The following is a 16093-nucleotide window of genomic DNA, read 5'->3' as shown; positions in this document are numbered from 1 at the left end:
TCAGGATAAGGTGCAAGGCCCTTAACGATCTACACTTAACCCTCCTGCCCCATTTCTTGACCTTCTCTGTGAACTTAAAATCCAAGCTGTACTGGATTCACTCCAACTCAGCACACACCATTCTCTATACCTTCCATAACCTTTTCCTCACTTGTGCTTGGCTGATTATCTGCTCCTGCTTTAGGACGGACGTGTAAGAGGCTGTATCCAAGAGGCCTTCTCGGCCCATCCTAAAGTCTGGGTTAACTGCCCCTCTGTGGGGGTTCCTTTATTTTCTCAATCACAGTTGTTTTTGTGCACTGTTTAATTACTGCCAATTTACTTATCTGCAATCCCCAACCTGTCTAAAGGCAGGAACTATCACGCCAGTTTCCTATTGGCTCCCAACACCAGGCTCAGAGCTTAGGACACAAACACATGTCGGTCAGTCTAAGCTAACCAAACAATAGAACTGAGCCACACTCTCCAGCTCCCGAGCCTGGCTCCAGGAGACACAGCCCGGCGGAACAAAAACACACCTTTCATGATTCTTAGGCACCATTTGCTTCCCTGTGGCTATTTTGACATTTGCTACAGTAACTGAAGTCAAACAGTATTTCCCCGTCTTCATGTCACTTTTTAATGGGCATTTTATCAATTTAATAGTATTGTTCATTTGTACTTAAAGCCATTATTGTAAATTTCTGTAAGACTCCACAATGCCCTCAGATCATCAAAAAATATAGTTTCAACTCTAAGTGTGATTTGTGACAGTGTGTCTTGAACTTTTCTGTGCATGAGAATCATCTCGGGATCTTGCTAAAACTGCAGACTGTGATTCAGTGGATCTAGGATTATGCATTTCTAGTCAGCTTCCAGGTGATGCTGAGGCAGTCGGTCTAGTTAAAGCAGCAAGGCTCTAAGGTATTCAACTCTGAAAACTGGGAAGGTGATATGTGGCAACCCCATAATAACAAAAACACATTCATTATCCAGACTGCCCAAGACTGAGCTGCTCAAGAACCTGTTTTATATACATACATGTACCAACGCACAGAAATATAGTGTTTTTAAGTTCCTAGGACAAATAAAAGACTTGGCAGGGATCCAGAGGGAGCTGTGTCTGTGTCAATAAAGAGGAACCAACAGCCAAGGAAGATGTGGGCTATAAGCAAGGCTGCCCAAAAGGAACAGAGTAAAAAGGGAAGTGGCAATCAGAATGGAATAAAACAAAATAGATGTGAATAAAAAGAATCAAGAACCAGAAGAGTAGCAATATGCTACTCTTTACCTACAGAAGCTGACAGTACCTAAAATTGTTAATTTTAAAGTAATACTCAGGTATACACATCCAAGATAGCTGGAAAGTTAACTCATGAACACACATCTTTCATATGGTAGAACCTAGTTAAATATTTCAAACATTGAGAGGTCTAAATACATATTAAGTACATGGTAAGAAAAAGCCATGACAGGTCTGAATAGAGTGACACCTGGCCTTATTCCTACAGAGGTGGGCCCTATATATCTACCCATTAATCAAAGAGGAGGCTCTTCAGTTCCGGAAGGGTATCTTATATTAGATGGTACAGTGCCCAGCAGTGTCCAGCATCACATACTCCCCATATCAAATAATCAACAAATATATTCTGATTACTCCCATGTATCAAAACTACAGTCTCTTAGGAAGCAAACAACCAACACCTACCCTCTCAATTAGAAACAGATTCATTTTATACCATGTAGCAAAATAAGTGCCTGAAATCCAAACATTAACAAGCCATTTGCCAGGATAAATATTAGCCCATTGTCTTCTAGGTGAGACAGATTATCCATATTATTGTTCTCATTCAATGGCAAATACCCTTAAGAGTTATAGATATTACATAGAATACCTCATTTCCAATTGCTTTAATTTTTTCCAAAGCATCAAGGAACCATTTTTCTGCTGTTTTCCATCTAAAATAAAGGGGAAAAGTTTGCAGATTATTCACAATTAGCAAGTATTGTAAGAAAAATGAGGTAAACTTCTGTAAATAGTTTATTAAAGTTCAAATTTAAAGGTCAGATAAATGATTAATTTTATGGCATTAACATCACAGGTGTTCAAGATTTTAGAAGATACAGTTAATTCTCATTATTCTTGGTAATTATATTCCATAAAGTCACTGTAAACACTGTTTTAGCAAATATCGAACTATGGCTCCTGGTGGAAATATAAGGTCAGGTTCCTACAAACCTGTGGTCAACTGTTCAATGTACAACCTGTTTTCCATGTGCTTCTGTTGACTGATACCTTATTTAACATACATGTTGATCCACTGACACTGAACACAGCCTGCAACAAAGCTCATCTGCAGCCCTCTTGTGCGTAAGGGTCACAAACAGCATGTCATACCAGGCTTGGGGATCATTTTAAACAGTAATGTCATCAACAAAAAGCACAAAACTATGAAAAATGTGACACAAAGTAGACTGCAAAAAAAAAAAAATGCTCGTTTACAGTATGAGAGTAGTAATAGGAAGGCAGAACATCATCTCCACCTCAGCTGGGAATGTGCATCTGTCTGCCACCGGGAAAGTGCTGACTCTGACTTACAAACCAATGGACTACATATTAAATCATCACTCTGTATTATTTTAAAACAGCTCCAAACTTGCTTTTATATATATTAGATTATCCAATTTTTAGAATACACACACACGCCATAAAAAACACAAAGCAATACTGATTTACTGTTTTTAAATTAATGTATAATTTAGTGCAGATTACTACAAAGAGTTTTCTCTTTAGAGTATGACACTGAATTACTTATTCTACAAATATGCAAGGATACAGTAATGTCTCAAATGCCCAGGAAACTTCGAGACTGAGCCATTCTAATTAGTTTAATTTTCGGATTAACTGGCAACTAACCGAACATTTTTGTTTCACAATTGTGGGAAATCTTTCTCAAATACAAGACTCCAGCTCCTAATCAACAAGGAGATGATGAAGGGTTCTGCGATGCCTCCAGGCCACCCTATGGGGTGCAGTCACTTGACCATCAGCAACAACTGTCCAGTCTTGGAACTATGAGCCTGTAGCAGCCCACATCCAAGGGGACCAAAACCCATTTAGTCAAATTTGAAGAAATCCAAGATAACACTTTGTATTTTTTTTTAACTGTCCTCCTCCTTCTCCTAAAATGGTACATATTTAAAAACGAAAATCTAATGAAGAGTCACTGAGGAGAATAAAACCTCTAGTGACTGAGGTTTTACTTCATTTACAGATATAAAATAGAAGGGTTTTGTGCCTTTCAGTACTTACTCTCCGTTCTGAAATGCAACCACGCCAACCTCGTGCATAACAAATGGGTCTTCTGGTGCAATACTTAGCGCTTGGCCAAAGAATCTTTCAGCCAATTTTGAGTTATTGGTCAATCCATATTCTAATCCAATGTACAGCATTGGCAAATGACACCTAAAAATATTGGAAAATTTCATATTCAACACCTAAAACTGTAATTCGGCAGAAACTAATTTATCAACTTAAATTAACCTAAGCAAAATAACTTAAACACAGCCAAAAAACAAGGTGCTTACTTTTTTTCTAATACTTCATTTACTGATATTTATTCGAGGTCTAATAGGTTTTTAGACTGTTCAGCTACCACTTCTAGGATCTATCAGCAACCTACTCAACTTTATTTTTCATCATTCTACAGTAAAAACAAAAACAAAACAAAAAAAACCTCTGAAGCAGAAGGGCAGGTGTGTGCTTCCTGTTTTCTTCCACGATGCTAAGGTCAGACCCTTAGCCTTGACTGCCTTCCCTCCTCTCCTCTTCTGATTCGGCACCGTGTGTCCTTCATGACGTGTTCAATGTCAGACCCTCAGCCTTGACTGCCTTCCCTCCTCTCCTCTTCTGATTTGGCACCATGTGTCCTTCATGACGTGTTCAATGTCAGACCCTTGGCTTTCATTGCCTTCCCTCCTCTCCTCTTCTGATTCGGCACCGTGTGTCCTTCATCACATGTTCAATGTCAGACCCTCAGCCTTGACTGCCTTCCCTCCTCTCCTCTTCTGATTTGGAACCGTGTGTCCTTCATGATGTGTTCAAGTTCCACTTCCCTTTGTGAAATGCTTCTGACTTTCTAATCTAAATGGCTCTCCCTTGTGTGGATTCCTATTATCTCAATTCCTATCAGTTCTATGCCAGAGAGTTCAGAAGTATGTTGTGTATACCCCATTTTCACATCCTCTGAAACAGTTCTAGGCACAGAGTACGTACTAACCACTTCTTAACTGAATCTTCATCTCTTGTCAGACCAGTAGTTACATTACAAGAAACAGAATATTTCTTTGAAGATGGATCTAAGAAAGTCTATACATATGTGCTTTGGTTTTAATTGAGAATCATGATTCAGATAAAAACTCTATCACCTACAGAAGGATCGTGAAGAACCCTTTAAAAGGATTTACCTATTACTTCCAAAATGGCCAAATAAGGATCTCCAAAACTCTCCCCCATAAAAGCAACAAGAACACTGCCAAATTATCAAAATAAACTTTTTCAAAACTTTGGAAGTTAACCAAAGGCTTACAACAATCTGAGGAGTGTTTATTCTAAAAAAACAGCTGAAGTGTGCAAAAGACACAGGGAACAATTAGCAATCTGGGGGGTGAGGGGGGAATCAGTCAATAGAAACTGTCTGGGACAAAGACCAGATGTTGGACGTAACAGACCAACACTAACAGAAATAAATAGAAAATCTTGAGTTGAAAAGTAAAATAAATTTAAAAAATTCCCTAGAAGGGTTTGACATCAGTTTGAACAGGCTGAAAAATCAGTGAACTTGAAGATAGATCAACTGAGATTACCCAGTCTAAGGAACAGAAATATAAAAGAAGAAAAATGAACAGAGCTTCAGAGACCTGTAGGATGCCACCAAGCGCACCAAAATATGCATGATGAGAGCCCCAGAAAGCAAAGGGAGACAGTAAGAGGCAGAAAGATTATTTGAAACCAAAGAGTATTTGGGCCAAAAACACCCCAAAACCTCCAAGTAGGCTACTCAGAGATCCACACCTAGACAAATCACAGACCACTGAAAAAGCAACCCCCCCATCTTTAAAGGAGTGAGAAACTACAACTAGTAACACACAAGAGATTCCCAATAAGATTAACACCTGACCTCTAATCAAATACCTGGAGCCAAGAAGGCAGATGGATGACATTTAGAGTGCTGAAAGAAACAGAGCGCCAAGCTTTTATACCCAACAAAACTATCCTTGAAAATGAAGGTGAAGTCAAGAATTTCTCAGGCAGCAAAAAGCTGAGAAATCTTGTTGCAGATTCACCTTACAAGAAATACCAAAGGAAGTCCCTCAGGCTGAAATGAAAGGACACTAGACAGTAACTCAAATCCCACATTAAAAAAAATAGCTTAGTAAAAGTAACCACAAAGATAAACATAGGACAATATAAATGTATTTTTGTTTGCAACTCTTTTCTTCTATCTGATTTAATAGATAACACAATTATAAATTTGTGTTGAGGGACTTAATGATGTTTAAGATGTAACGTGTATGATAATAGCACATCAGAGGCAGGAGGGAACAGAGCTGCACAGGGTAGTTTTATATACTACTGGAATTAACTTGCTGTGGTAGAGTAAGAAATACAGGTCTTCCCCCTTGTTCTTGATACAGAGCACCCCAAACCCTTGCAATTTCCTGAGTGATGGGAGTCTCTTTTGTTATTCATGACCCCTTTTGATCAGACCTGTTTATGCTAATGAAGGGTGGGGCTCAGCAAGAGCCTTGTGATGGGACTGGTCACCAGAAGGACCAAGTGATGAGAGGGTTGCAACTTCTACCACCACCCACTGACCTCCCAGGAAGGGAAGAGTTAGAGATTGAGCCCCATAAAAACTTTTGAACAATGAGCCTCAGAGCTTCTGGGTTGGTAAAGCACAAAGCAGTGCTGGGAGGGTGGCATGCCTGGAAAGGGGGAGAAGCTGTGGGCACCCCCACCCACATAGCTTGCCCTGTGCATCTCTTCCATCTGGCTATTCCTGAGTGTATCCTTTATAATAAGAAGCCAGAAAATGTAAGTAAAATGCCTTCCCGAGTTCAGTAGGTCATTCTAGCAAATCATCAAAGCTCAGGAGAGTCATGGGAACCTCTGATTCATAGCCAATCAGAAGTAAAAGTGGCCTGGGGCTTACCACTGGCATCTGAAGTGGGGAGGGGCAGTCTTGTGGGACTGAGAGCTTACCCTATGAAAGGTCTGCACTAAGTCTGGGTAATATCAGAACTGAATTGACTTGTAGGACCCAGCTGGTGTCCAGAGAATCAGAGAACTGGTTATTGCTGTTGGAAAGCCCCTGTGTTGGTATTAATCCAAACTAAACCATTTTAAGATGTTAACTGTAATCTCCAAGATAACCACTAAAAACAAAACAAAAAAACAGAAAACAACAAAAAAACCACAACTCAAAAAACATACTATAAGGAAAAACCAAGGAATTAAAATGTATGTTACAAAATATCTAATACAAAAGGCAGTAACAAGGAAGACCAAAAAACATGTGACATAAAACAGAGCAAAATGACAAACATAAATTCTAACTTCTCAGTAATTATATAACACAAAAATGGATTAAATTTCATCAAAAGGCAAGACATTGGCAGAATGGATAAAACCACAATCCAACTACATGTTGTCTATAAGAGACATACTTTAGATTCAAAGACACGAACAAGTTAAAAGGATGGAAAAAGACCACGCAAACAGTAACAAAGGAGAACTGATGAGATTATACTAGTATCAGACAAAATAGCCTTACAACAAAATCTGTTACCAGAGACAATGAAGGATTCTATAATAATAAAAGGTTCAATCCATCAAGAACCGCACAACAGACACCCAAAATACATGCAGCAAAAACAGCCAGAATTGGAGGGGAAAAGAGATAATTCACACAGAATAGCTGGGAGGCTTCAATACCCTACCTGCCATAATGGATAGAGTAATGGGCAGAAGACAAGACATGAACACTACCACCCAACCAGAACCAAGGGATTACAATGATAACACTATACCCAAAAAGAGCAGAATTCTCAAGCATACCCGGAACATTCTCTATAACAGACCATGTTAGGTCATAAAACAAGCCTCAATAATTTTGAAAGGACTCTGTTCAGGCACCTGGGTCAGTTACGCATCTCCCTTCGGCTCAGGTCACGATCTCAGGGTCCTGGGACTGAGTCCCGCATCGGGCTCCCTGCTCAGCGGGGAGCCTGCTTCTCCCTCTCCCTCTGCCTGCTGCACCCCCTACTTGTGCACTCTCTCTGTCAAATAATAAAATCTTAAAAAAAAAAAATGAAAGGACTATGTTCTCCAACCACAATGGAATTAAAATAGAAACCCTAACAGAAGGAAATTTGGGAAATTCATAAATATGTGGTAATTAAACAATATACTCTTACATAACCAGTGGCTCAAAGAAATCATAAAGGAAATTTTAAAATATTTACACAATTTCAAACATTTATCCAAACACAGGGCAAGTTGAGAGAATGCAAAGTTATTCTGATGGGGAAGAACTGAAAAGAACAATGCTTATCATGATGAGCTGATTTGAAATTTCAATTGGATAAAGTTTGTTAGACTGGGAAACAGTGTCATTGGTTTTGATTCTTGGGGAGAAACTAACAAACAACTAAGAACTATTCTGGGTTTGTGAGCACACAGGGGAAAAAAAAAAAGCACACTCTAGCCTGCGCTCATAAGAAACAACCCATGGTAAATTATGGAGATTTTTTTCCTGCCAATTTATCAGACTGATAGATTAGGGGTCCAGGTAGACATGGGAACCAAGCTTCAGCACAGCACTGGATAAAGTCTCACACATCTTGGTGGATAAACTGAAGAATCCTGAACTGGGTATCAAGGACCATTTAGATGAATCAATAACTGGATGAACAATTTTAACCTGGAGGATTATTTTTTTTTTTAAAGATTTTATTTATTTGAGGGGGGGAGAGGGGCAGAGGAAGAGGGAGGAGCAGACTCCCCACTGAGCAGGGAGCCTCAACGCGGGGCTCAATCCCAGGACCCTGAGATCATGACCTGAGCCGAAGTCAGATGCTTCACCAACTGAGCCACCCAGGCGCCTCTGGAAGATTGTTTCTGTTAGTATTAGGACTGAATTTATATGTCCCCTGCCTCGACCAAATTCATCTTAAGCCTTACCCCAACGTGACTACATATGGAGAAGGCCTGTGTGGAAATAATAAAGGTTAAATGAAGTCCTAAGGGTGGGGAATGACACAGCAGGGCTGGTGCCCCTGTGAAAGGAAGAGACCAGAGCTCTCTCCCTGCCACATGAGGACACAGTAAGAAGGTGGCCATCTGCAAGTCAGGAAGGGCACCCTCACCAGGGACCAAATGGGCCAGCACTTTGACCAACGGCTTCCCAGCCTCTCTGGAGCTGTGAGAAAATACATGTTCATTCTTCAAATCACCCAGTCTATTGCACTTTGTTTAAGGCAGTCTGAAGAGACTAATGCAGTTAGGGAGCTATTTCCTTTACAATATGTGCATGGATAACAAGTTACATATAAAAGTCATATATACCACATCTAATAGAACTGAAAAAATCAGGGGATCATTAATAATTTAGATGCAGAACTGGGCGCCAAAATAAGTCTGATAGTCTGAAAAGGGTTCAACCTAACGAGAGAACATTCAGTGCAAATGAACATACGATCCCACTCCTGAATACTATAAGCAAACAAATCAAGGTACCTAACTTATACTGACTGCTCTCTGCACATCAGGTATCATTCAAAGTCTGTAATTGGTATTGTCTCAATTACTCCCAGGAGTACTTCGAGGAATAAGTACCGCGATTACACCTATTTTTCAAGGGGGTACCTACTTTGCCAAGCTCATCAGGCAGTCTGACCTATGCACTCCTACTACCTCTCCAGAGACGGAGGTGGCCCACCTAAGAGAACACTGCATAGCAGGCCTAGGGCTAGGGTTAGGGGAGTCCAAAGAGAGTGGACAAGAATAACAGCAATACTTAATATCAATATACCTAACACTGACATAAATCTAGAACACTGGCAAATACAGTCCACTAAGCCCACAGCAAATACCTTTTGGACTTAAATAGGATATAAATAACAATTTGCATATGAATACTTTCATTCTTGCATGAGCGTGTGAGAAGGAGCTCCTATCCTCATCTCTTCCCGCAGTTTAATTTCCTAGTTCCCTCTGTGTTGGTTAAGGTGAACTGCTAGACAAAATCACTACACCAGCCTCTCTTTCCCTCAATTTCCAGTTATTTTACAATCATAAGCTACTAACAAGACACAAGTAAGATATTTTTGTTTAGTTCAGCACCAAATGGCGGTGGCAGTAATAACGGAATCGTCATTTTATGGGCAAAAGCAATCCTTCGTGGATTTTACCGCGTGCTCTGCCATACCCTTTCATCAGCTGTGCGGCCGTGAAGTAGGCAGCCATGGCCTGGTCGTGCTCACTCTCCACTGCAAACGAGTGCCCGTATGCTACCCACGCAGGCCCGTAAGTCTTCTCAAGTGTTGTTGCTTTGCTGAAACAAGAGATGTCAATCTAGTCATATATGCATTCTTAAATTATTAATCTTATATAAGCTGATGGCTTCCAGGATATTAGAATAAATGAGCTCTCAACACATTAAATACTTAAACAACAATTGTGTTAATTCATTTGAAATAAAACAATGCTTAGTAGTACAAGCAAAATTTTAAGAGAGGTCCACGGCTTTTTAGGTACAATAACCCACTGGCATCCTGTACAGAACTTAATAATATTACTTAATCCAGGAGCTTTGTTTCATAATGGTGGTGGCAGCAACCATTTAATGAGGCACCATGTCAGAGGCCTTATATCCATCACCTAATCCTAGTAACTTGCAAGATAAATTATTATATATATATATTTTTTAACGATTGTATTTATTTATTTGAGAGAGAGAGAATGAGAGATAGAGAGCACATGAGAGAGGGAAGAGGGTCAGAGGGAGAAGCAGACTCCCCGCTGAGCAGGGAGCCCGATGTGGGACTCGATGTGGGACTCGATCCCGGGACTCCAGGATCATGACCTGAGCCGAAGGCAGTCGCTTAACCAACTGAGCCACCCAGGCGCCTCCTAAATTATTATATTTTAAAGATAAGGATACTAAGCCTGGGAAGATGAAGTGACATCCCATGGATAGTGGTTAAGAGAGTCACCCTGGTTCTGCAGACTGGGCTGCACGGTCTCAAACAGCTGTAAGTAATCCCCAGTCAGAGACACACTGGTGACCCAGACCACAAAACATGGAAAACATAAAGGATGAGATTCCCATTCCCCAGCATTTTCTTTTCTTTTTTTTTTAAAAGACTTTATTTATTTAAGAGAGAGAGACAGCGAGAGCAGGAACACAAGCAGGGGGAGTGGGAGAGGGAGAAGCAGGCTTCCCGCTGAGCAGGGAGCCCGATGTGGGGCTCGATCCCAGGACCCTGGCATCACGACCTGAGCTGAAGGCAGACGCTCAACGACTGAGCCACTCAGGTGCCCCCAGCATTTTATTTTCTATGCTTTCTATTACTCAAATGTTCCTTGTTTCATGTGGAGTCCGTCACTTAATCAGAGCAGCATACCTTCCTACTCCACGAAAAAGCACAAGTAAGTTCTAAAATGCATAACGCTCAACTAACCAGAGAACTCCTATTTTTTTCCTAGTGAAAGATCCTTACATGTCATCCTTGTAGTTTTCCTAACAAGCCTGGGATACAAATATTGGATCATTCCCATTTTTTAAGAAGAGAGGGTCAGAGAAATTAACTTTCCCAAGGAATTACAGCTAGTAAGTGGCAGGACTTGCATTAGAATTCAAATTTGGGTCCAAAGTTTATACACTTTCCCTTAGAGCCATTTTCTATTTTGTTCACATGGAAGAAATCAGTTATTTTAATATTTTAAATCTCTAGTAATTCTTCCCACACTAGCCATTTTTCTGTACTTGAATAATTGAATAATACTGGCTAAGGAGCTTGACTGGGCTGCATGGAGTTCCTTAAGCTAAGACCATAGCAGATCTTTATATAAACCAGTTCACTATGCCAAGAATTCTGTTCTACAGTCACATTTAGCGATCCTAATCTCAGGTGGTTTCACGTAATTTTACAACTGTTAACAAAAAACGTCCTAAAAGGTTAATAGTATCTCCGTAAATGAAAAACAGGTTTCAAATTACATTATTATGTTTCATACTTCTCATTTATAAATAGAATTTAAATATATCATAAGTTCTTAAAAAAGGTACATTAATTGATACAACTGAACTGAATCTGCTAAACAAATCATTCTTTCATACTGCTTTTAAATTACTATTGTATTAAAAAGGATGAAGAAGAAATCATTTCCTATAGGCTTATTACAAAGGGAGAAAGACAACAGATTCATACCTGAGATATCTTCTGGCATGTTCATTTTTATGACCAACCATGAGATAGTAGCATCCCACTGCAAACCAAGACACCTACAAAGTTCAAAATTTATTGTGACCAAAGATGCTTAACTTGGAACTGGAAATCTCTAACATATTAGGCCAGAGAGTGGACTAGATGTCCCATTACATGTTCTAGCTCAAGTTATTCTAGTTCAAGTTAGAAACTTCTCTGAGACAGGCTATTAAGTCCTAGATGAAAAAGAACAGGTTCTTCCTCAGTGTGCTTTCAACAATGTCCCTGCAACATTCAATAGAATATGAGGCTCCTAAACACTTAGTTCAAATGCCAGCCTGCATCGTGTCTTCCCCGGCTTGACCCTGGCTCTAGCAGGTACTAACCAGGATCGACCTCATTAGCTGACTTCTCTTGCACTGGTTTTGCCTCTTTCTACATTATTTTCACACTAGCCTAGGGTACAGATTCTTGTGTGAGCCTTAGGCCTTGATCCCTGACTTCTGTCTCTAAAGACAGTTCCTGATTCCAGTTTCCATTTCTGGGTCCTGGCTGTGATCCACAGCAGTGTGGGAGACACAAGGATTCAATCACTACACAGTTCAGTAAGGTATCTTATACCTGCAACATGAAAAAGCATTATTCCCAAGAGGTGAGAGTATGACGTTCACTTTTAACATTTTTCAGTATGTCAAATATTCTAAAATAAGCATATATAATTTCTATAACCAGAAAAAAAGGATTTTTGTCTTAAGCTATTGTTTGAAGATACTTTAAAAAAGAAAAAAAAACCTTCATGGACTGAAAAACTTAACATTGCTTCTAATTATCATAGCACTAGGAGGTTCTCCTCCAACACCTTGAAATAAAACATTATTTGCTTGAACTTAAATATAAGCTACTATGTAAACACCAGTTACTTTTTTAAGGTTCAGAAAAAAAAACACAAAAACAAAAACAAAAAAAACACCCTAGGAAAAAAAGGCATACATTTACTTACAGGATTACTAGGATATAGATCCACCAACTTATGAGAAAGATAGAAAAGTTCTACATTAGAGAAAAAGAAAAAAACAACAATTATATACAATGAATTTTAAGATATGACTTTCTTACAATTACAACTCTCCACAATCACATAATTTTGTTCTCACAGTAATTTCATAATTTTCTTTCTACCTAATGAAATATACAAGCTGCACAGGGCAGTTGCTACAGCTGTTTCATTCACCTCCCCCACCCCCACCCCTGACCCCGTAAGTGGGTGCTGAGTGCTCCTAAGTGGCTGGAAAACCGGAGGAGCGGCACATGACACAACATGTCATGGTGCTTAAGAAGTAATGTCACAGCTCTTCACCTATCTTAAAAACTGATGTCTCCGACTCCATGGGCTTATTATGGACCATCTTAACCACCCACAACCAATCTGAGTAACCAAACTTCCAAGTTTATCAAATCAGCAAGATGATTTCTTCTTGAGTAAATCATGTGGAAGTCCTAACACGCCCTGATGACGTTTCCTACGTGCAGACTTGGACTCATCAGACCAGGACAGCCAGAGTGACTGCGTCCGAACAAGCTCCGGGAGATGTGATGCTGCTGGCCCGCAGACCACATTTTGGGCAGCAGGGGTTTGGAACTGGAGTGTCTGGCTTTTTAAACTCCTGACAGAGTTCACTATTCAGTTTGAAAGATTTAAGGGCAAATATCATCCAAACATAACTGAATGTTTCTTCAGTGTTAAAATACGAAAAGCACAAGCAAAAAAAACTATCCCCCTCCAGTTACTAAACAGTTACTGCCTGCTGTCTTATCAATTTTCTTATGGATTCTACAAAAAAAGGAAAAACGGAAAAACTGACCCTCAGTACTCTAAAGCTTATGTAACCTAAATCACAAACTGCATTTGAGAAAAGGAGGCAGGGATAAAGAAACAGTGTTCTGGTGACATAACAGAATTGACCCTCAGTCATTTGGATAAGACTTTCTTACCCTAGCTATTACTTTTATTGGAGAATTCCATTATGTTGTCACCTGCAATCTCAATAATCCAGAATTTAGGAGACAAAATTTCCAGAGTTACAGAAATTTTTTTTGCCTTAAAATTATTATTATTTCTTTAGGGGCAGCCGGGTGGCTCAGTCGTTAAGCGTCTGCCTTCGGCTCAGGTCATGATCCCAGGGTCCTGGGTTCGAGCCCCACATCGGGCTCCCTGCTTCGGTAGTAAGCCTGCTTCTCCCTCTCCCGCTCCCCCTGCTTGTGTTCCCTCTCTCACTGTGTGTCTCTCTGTCCAATAAATAAGGATTTTATTTATTTATTTGCCAGAGAGAGAAAGTCCATGCACAAGCAGGGGGAGCAGCAGGAAGAGGGAGAAGCAGGCTCCCCAACGCAGGGCTTAATCCCAGGACCCTGGGATCATGACCTGAGCCAAAGGCAGACGCTTAACCGACTGAGCCACCCAGGCGCCCCTCAACAATTATTATTTTATTTGTTGTTTTAAGTAGGCTCCACACCCAGCGTGGAGCCCAACACAGGGCCTGAACTCACAACCCTGAGATCAAGAGCTGAGTCAGGAGTTGGATGCTCAACCAACTGAGCCACCCAGGCGCCCCAACAATTATTATTTTAATTAAAAAAAAATTTTTACCATTTGCTTTATTCAGCTCCACAAGTGTCCCTATATGTACAGGTAAACAGTTTGCATGGAAAGGATCTTTCTCCATTACTCTGAAAGTCAAAGCAACACATTTACTACACCAGCAACAGTATATAACAGAACATAACTCATTAAAATTAGATATGTCTAAATACTCATTACAGCATTATGTAAAATACTGTGGGTTACGATACTTCTTCACTTTCTAATTCATCTTCAGGTTGGCACAGTTAAGGTAATGAGTGTCTTATAAATGAAAGGGAAAATTCTGGTTTATTTGTTAGGAATAAAAAACACTATCACACATATTTATTTCAAATCAATAGAACTATAACACATAAAATAAGGAATCCATTTATTTAGAAGGATTAAAAACAATATGAAATATTAAACAGATCATAAGCATTTGTCAATTAAAATTTTTGTGAAATCAAGGATTTTAAGCAACCCCAAAGATCTGTTAAAAATAGCACATGTGCTCACTTCAACAGCACCTACATTAAAAACAGCCTATGTAATTTAGCTAAGAGACAAGTTTGAATCGTGTGCACTTGAAAACTAGTATAGGAGATGGCCTGGCTAGTTAGTGAGCCTGACTGAGCACCCAGTATCTAGAGGATTTTACCAGTTCCTACTTTAACAAAGAATGGATTTTGTAAGACTACATGTCAGAATGATATTTTCAAACTTGCAAATTATAAAAGACAGATGAGGGGCATGTCTATTCCCAAGGTAATGGAATAAAGCAACAGTGTGCATAAACCTGTCTGTAAACTTTTAAGACAAGAGTAACCTCTCTAGTACTCTGCAAAAGGTAAAAGCAACTTAAATTATCACCAATTAGTTCAAGATTACTCAAAAAGCAGTCCCACACCCTTCTTAGGTAAAATGGGACTGGACTCTATGCTCCTACACAGAAATGAGTAGATATACTTACACAGAAGTAAGCTTGTAGCACATTTTAAAATCACAGTTATAATAATGTCTTTCAGCTAAAGACACTACCACATCCAGATTCTCTTGCAAACCATCTACAGACTCGGGGAGGACAGTTTCACTAGGTTTATTATACTGCAACAGAGAAAGGTAAACATGAACTCAGGGAGCAGCACAAATCAAAGTGGCAGACTCGATCTGGTCCAAGGGCTCAGGTTTGCACAGGGCAGGTGTGAGCCTCCAGAAGCTCTAACTTCCGGTCTCATCTGTCCTCCTCTCAATTAGCTCAACTCTCAATTTTATCACGGAATTCCAGGAAGAAGTATTTTACAAATTACAAACTCAGAAAGCATAAGAAAAAATCCTCATTTTCATACAACATCATCCCATTTATGTGACAGTTCAATCTTTTAGTATAAAACGATTTCCTAGGAGAAAGACATGTTTTTGGAAGCTTTTTTAGGAATCCTATCATATATTTTAAGTAATCAATTTTTTTCTTGCAAATGTGCTAAATTAATAAAAATTAACTTAAAATTTTACTAGTAACAGAGGCCAAATTTAGTGAAATATTTACATAAAGCAAATGCTATGTTTTTACTTACCTTTTTTAATTTGTTCTCAAAGAGAAAGCGTAGCAATTCCTGTTCTTCAGTACAGAGCTTGCTAAGAGGTAGTGACTCAAGAAGTTCTTTTTCTTAAAAATGTTAAGAAAAAAGAATATCCTCACAATATTTATGGGGGAAAAGACATCAGCAATAAAAAGTATTCTTCTATAATTCTTGGTCTAAATAAATCAAACTCAGAAGAGAAAATAACAAGATCAAAATGTACTAGAAAAACTAAGACAGTGGTTCCAGACCCAGGTGATGAGAACTACCTGGAGGGCTGAGCCATGAAGCCTTTTAGGCAACGCTGGTCATCACCAGATGCAAGGAACTAACTGGCAGGTTTCCCAATCTCACTCTGTGTGGACAATTCTAACATGATGGCTGTCCTAAGCACCACAGGATGGTTAGCAGGATCTCC

General features: G+C 39.5%; 1 protein-coding gene across 5 annotated transcripts in view; it reads right to left on the bottom strand.

The window, feature by feature from the left end:
- CDC16 (cell division cycle 16) overlaps positions 1 to 16093 on the bottom strand; it is a 29669-nt gene that overhangs the window by 7076 nt on the left and 6500 nt on the right. For all 5 annotated transcript variants that reach the window (XM_025874536.2, XM_025874534.2, XM_073887430.1 and 2 more), the window contains 8 exons: positions 15670 to 15761; positions 15066 to 15199; positions 14120 to 14199; positions 12473 to 12522; positions 11476 to 11549; positions 9471 to 9596; positions 3293 to 3445; positions 1875 to 1938 (listed from right to left, as the gene is read on the bottom strand). In XM_025874536.2, coding sequence (XP_025730321.1) covers positions 1875 to 1938; positions 3293 to 3445; positions 9471 to 9596; positions 11476 to 11549; positions 12473 to 12522; positions 14120 to 14199; positions 15066 to 15199; positions 15670 to 15761 — 773 coding nt within the window. The remainder of the gene's footprint in view (positions 1 to 1874; positions 1939 to 3292; positions 3446 to 9470; positions 9597 to 11475; positions 11550 to 12472; positions 12523 to 14119; positions 14200 to 15065; positions 15200 to 15669; positions 15762 to 16093) is intronic.

Source organism: Callorhinus ursinus, unplaced genomic scaffold, assembly GCF_003265705.2.
Source record: "Callorhinus ursinus isolate GAN/ISIS: 27379988/994484 unplaced genomic scaffold, GSC_fseal_2.0 scaffold79, whole genome shotgun sequence".
NCBI lineage: Eukaryota > Metazoa > Chordata > Mammalia > Carnivora > Otariidae > Callorhinus > Callorhinus ursinus.
The sequence above is the reverse complement of the archived record's forward strand: the minus strand, read 5'-3'. Positions and strand labels throughout refer to the sequence as shown.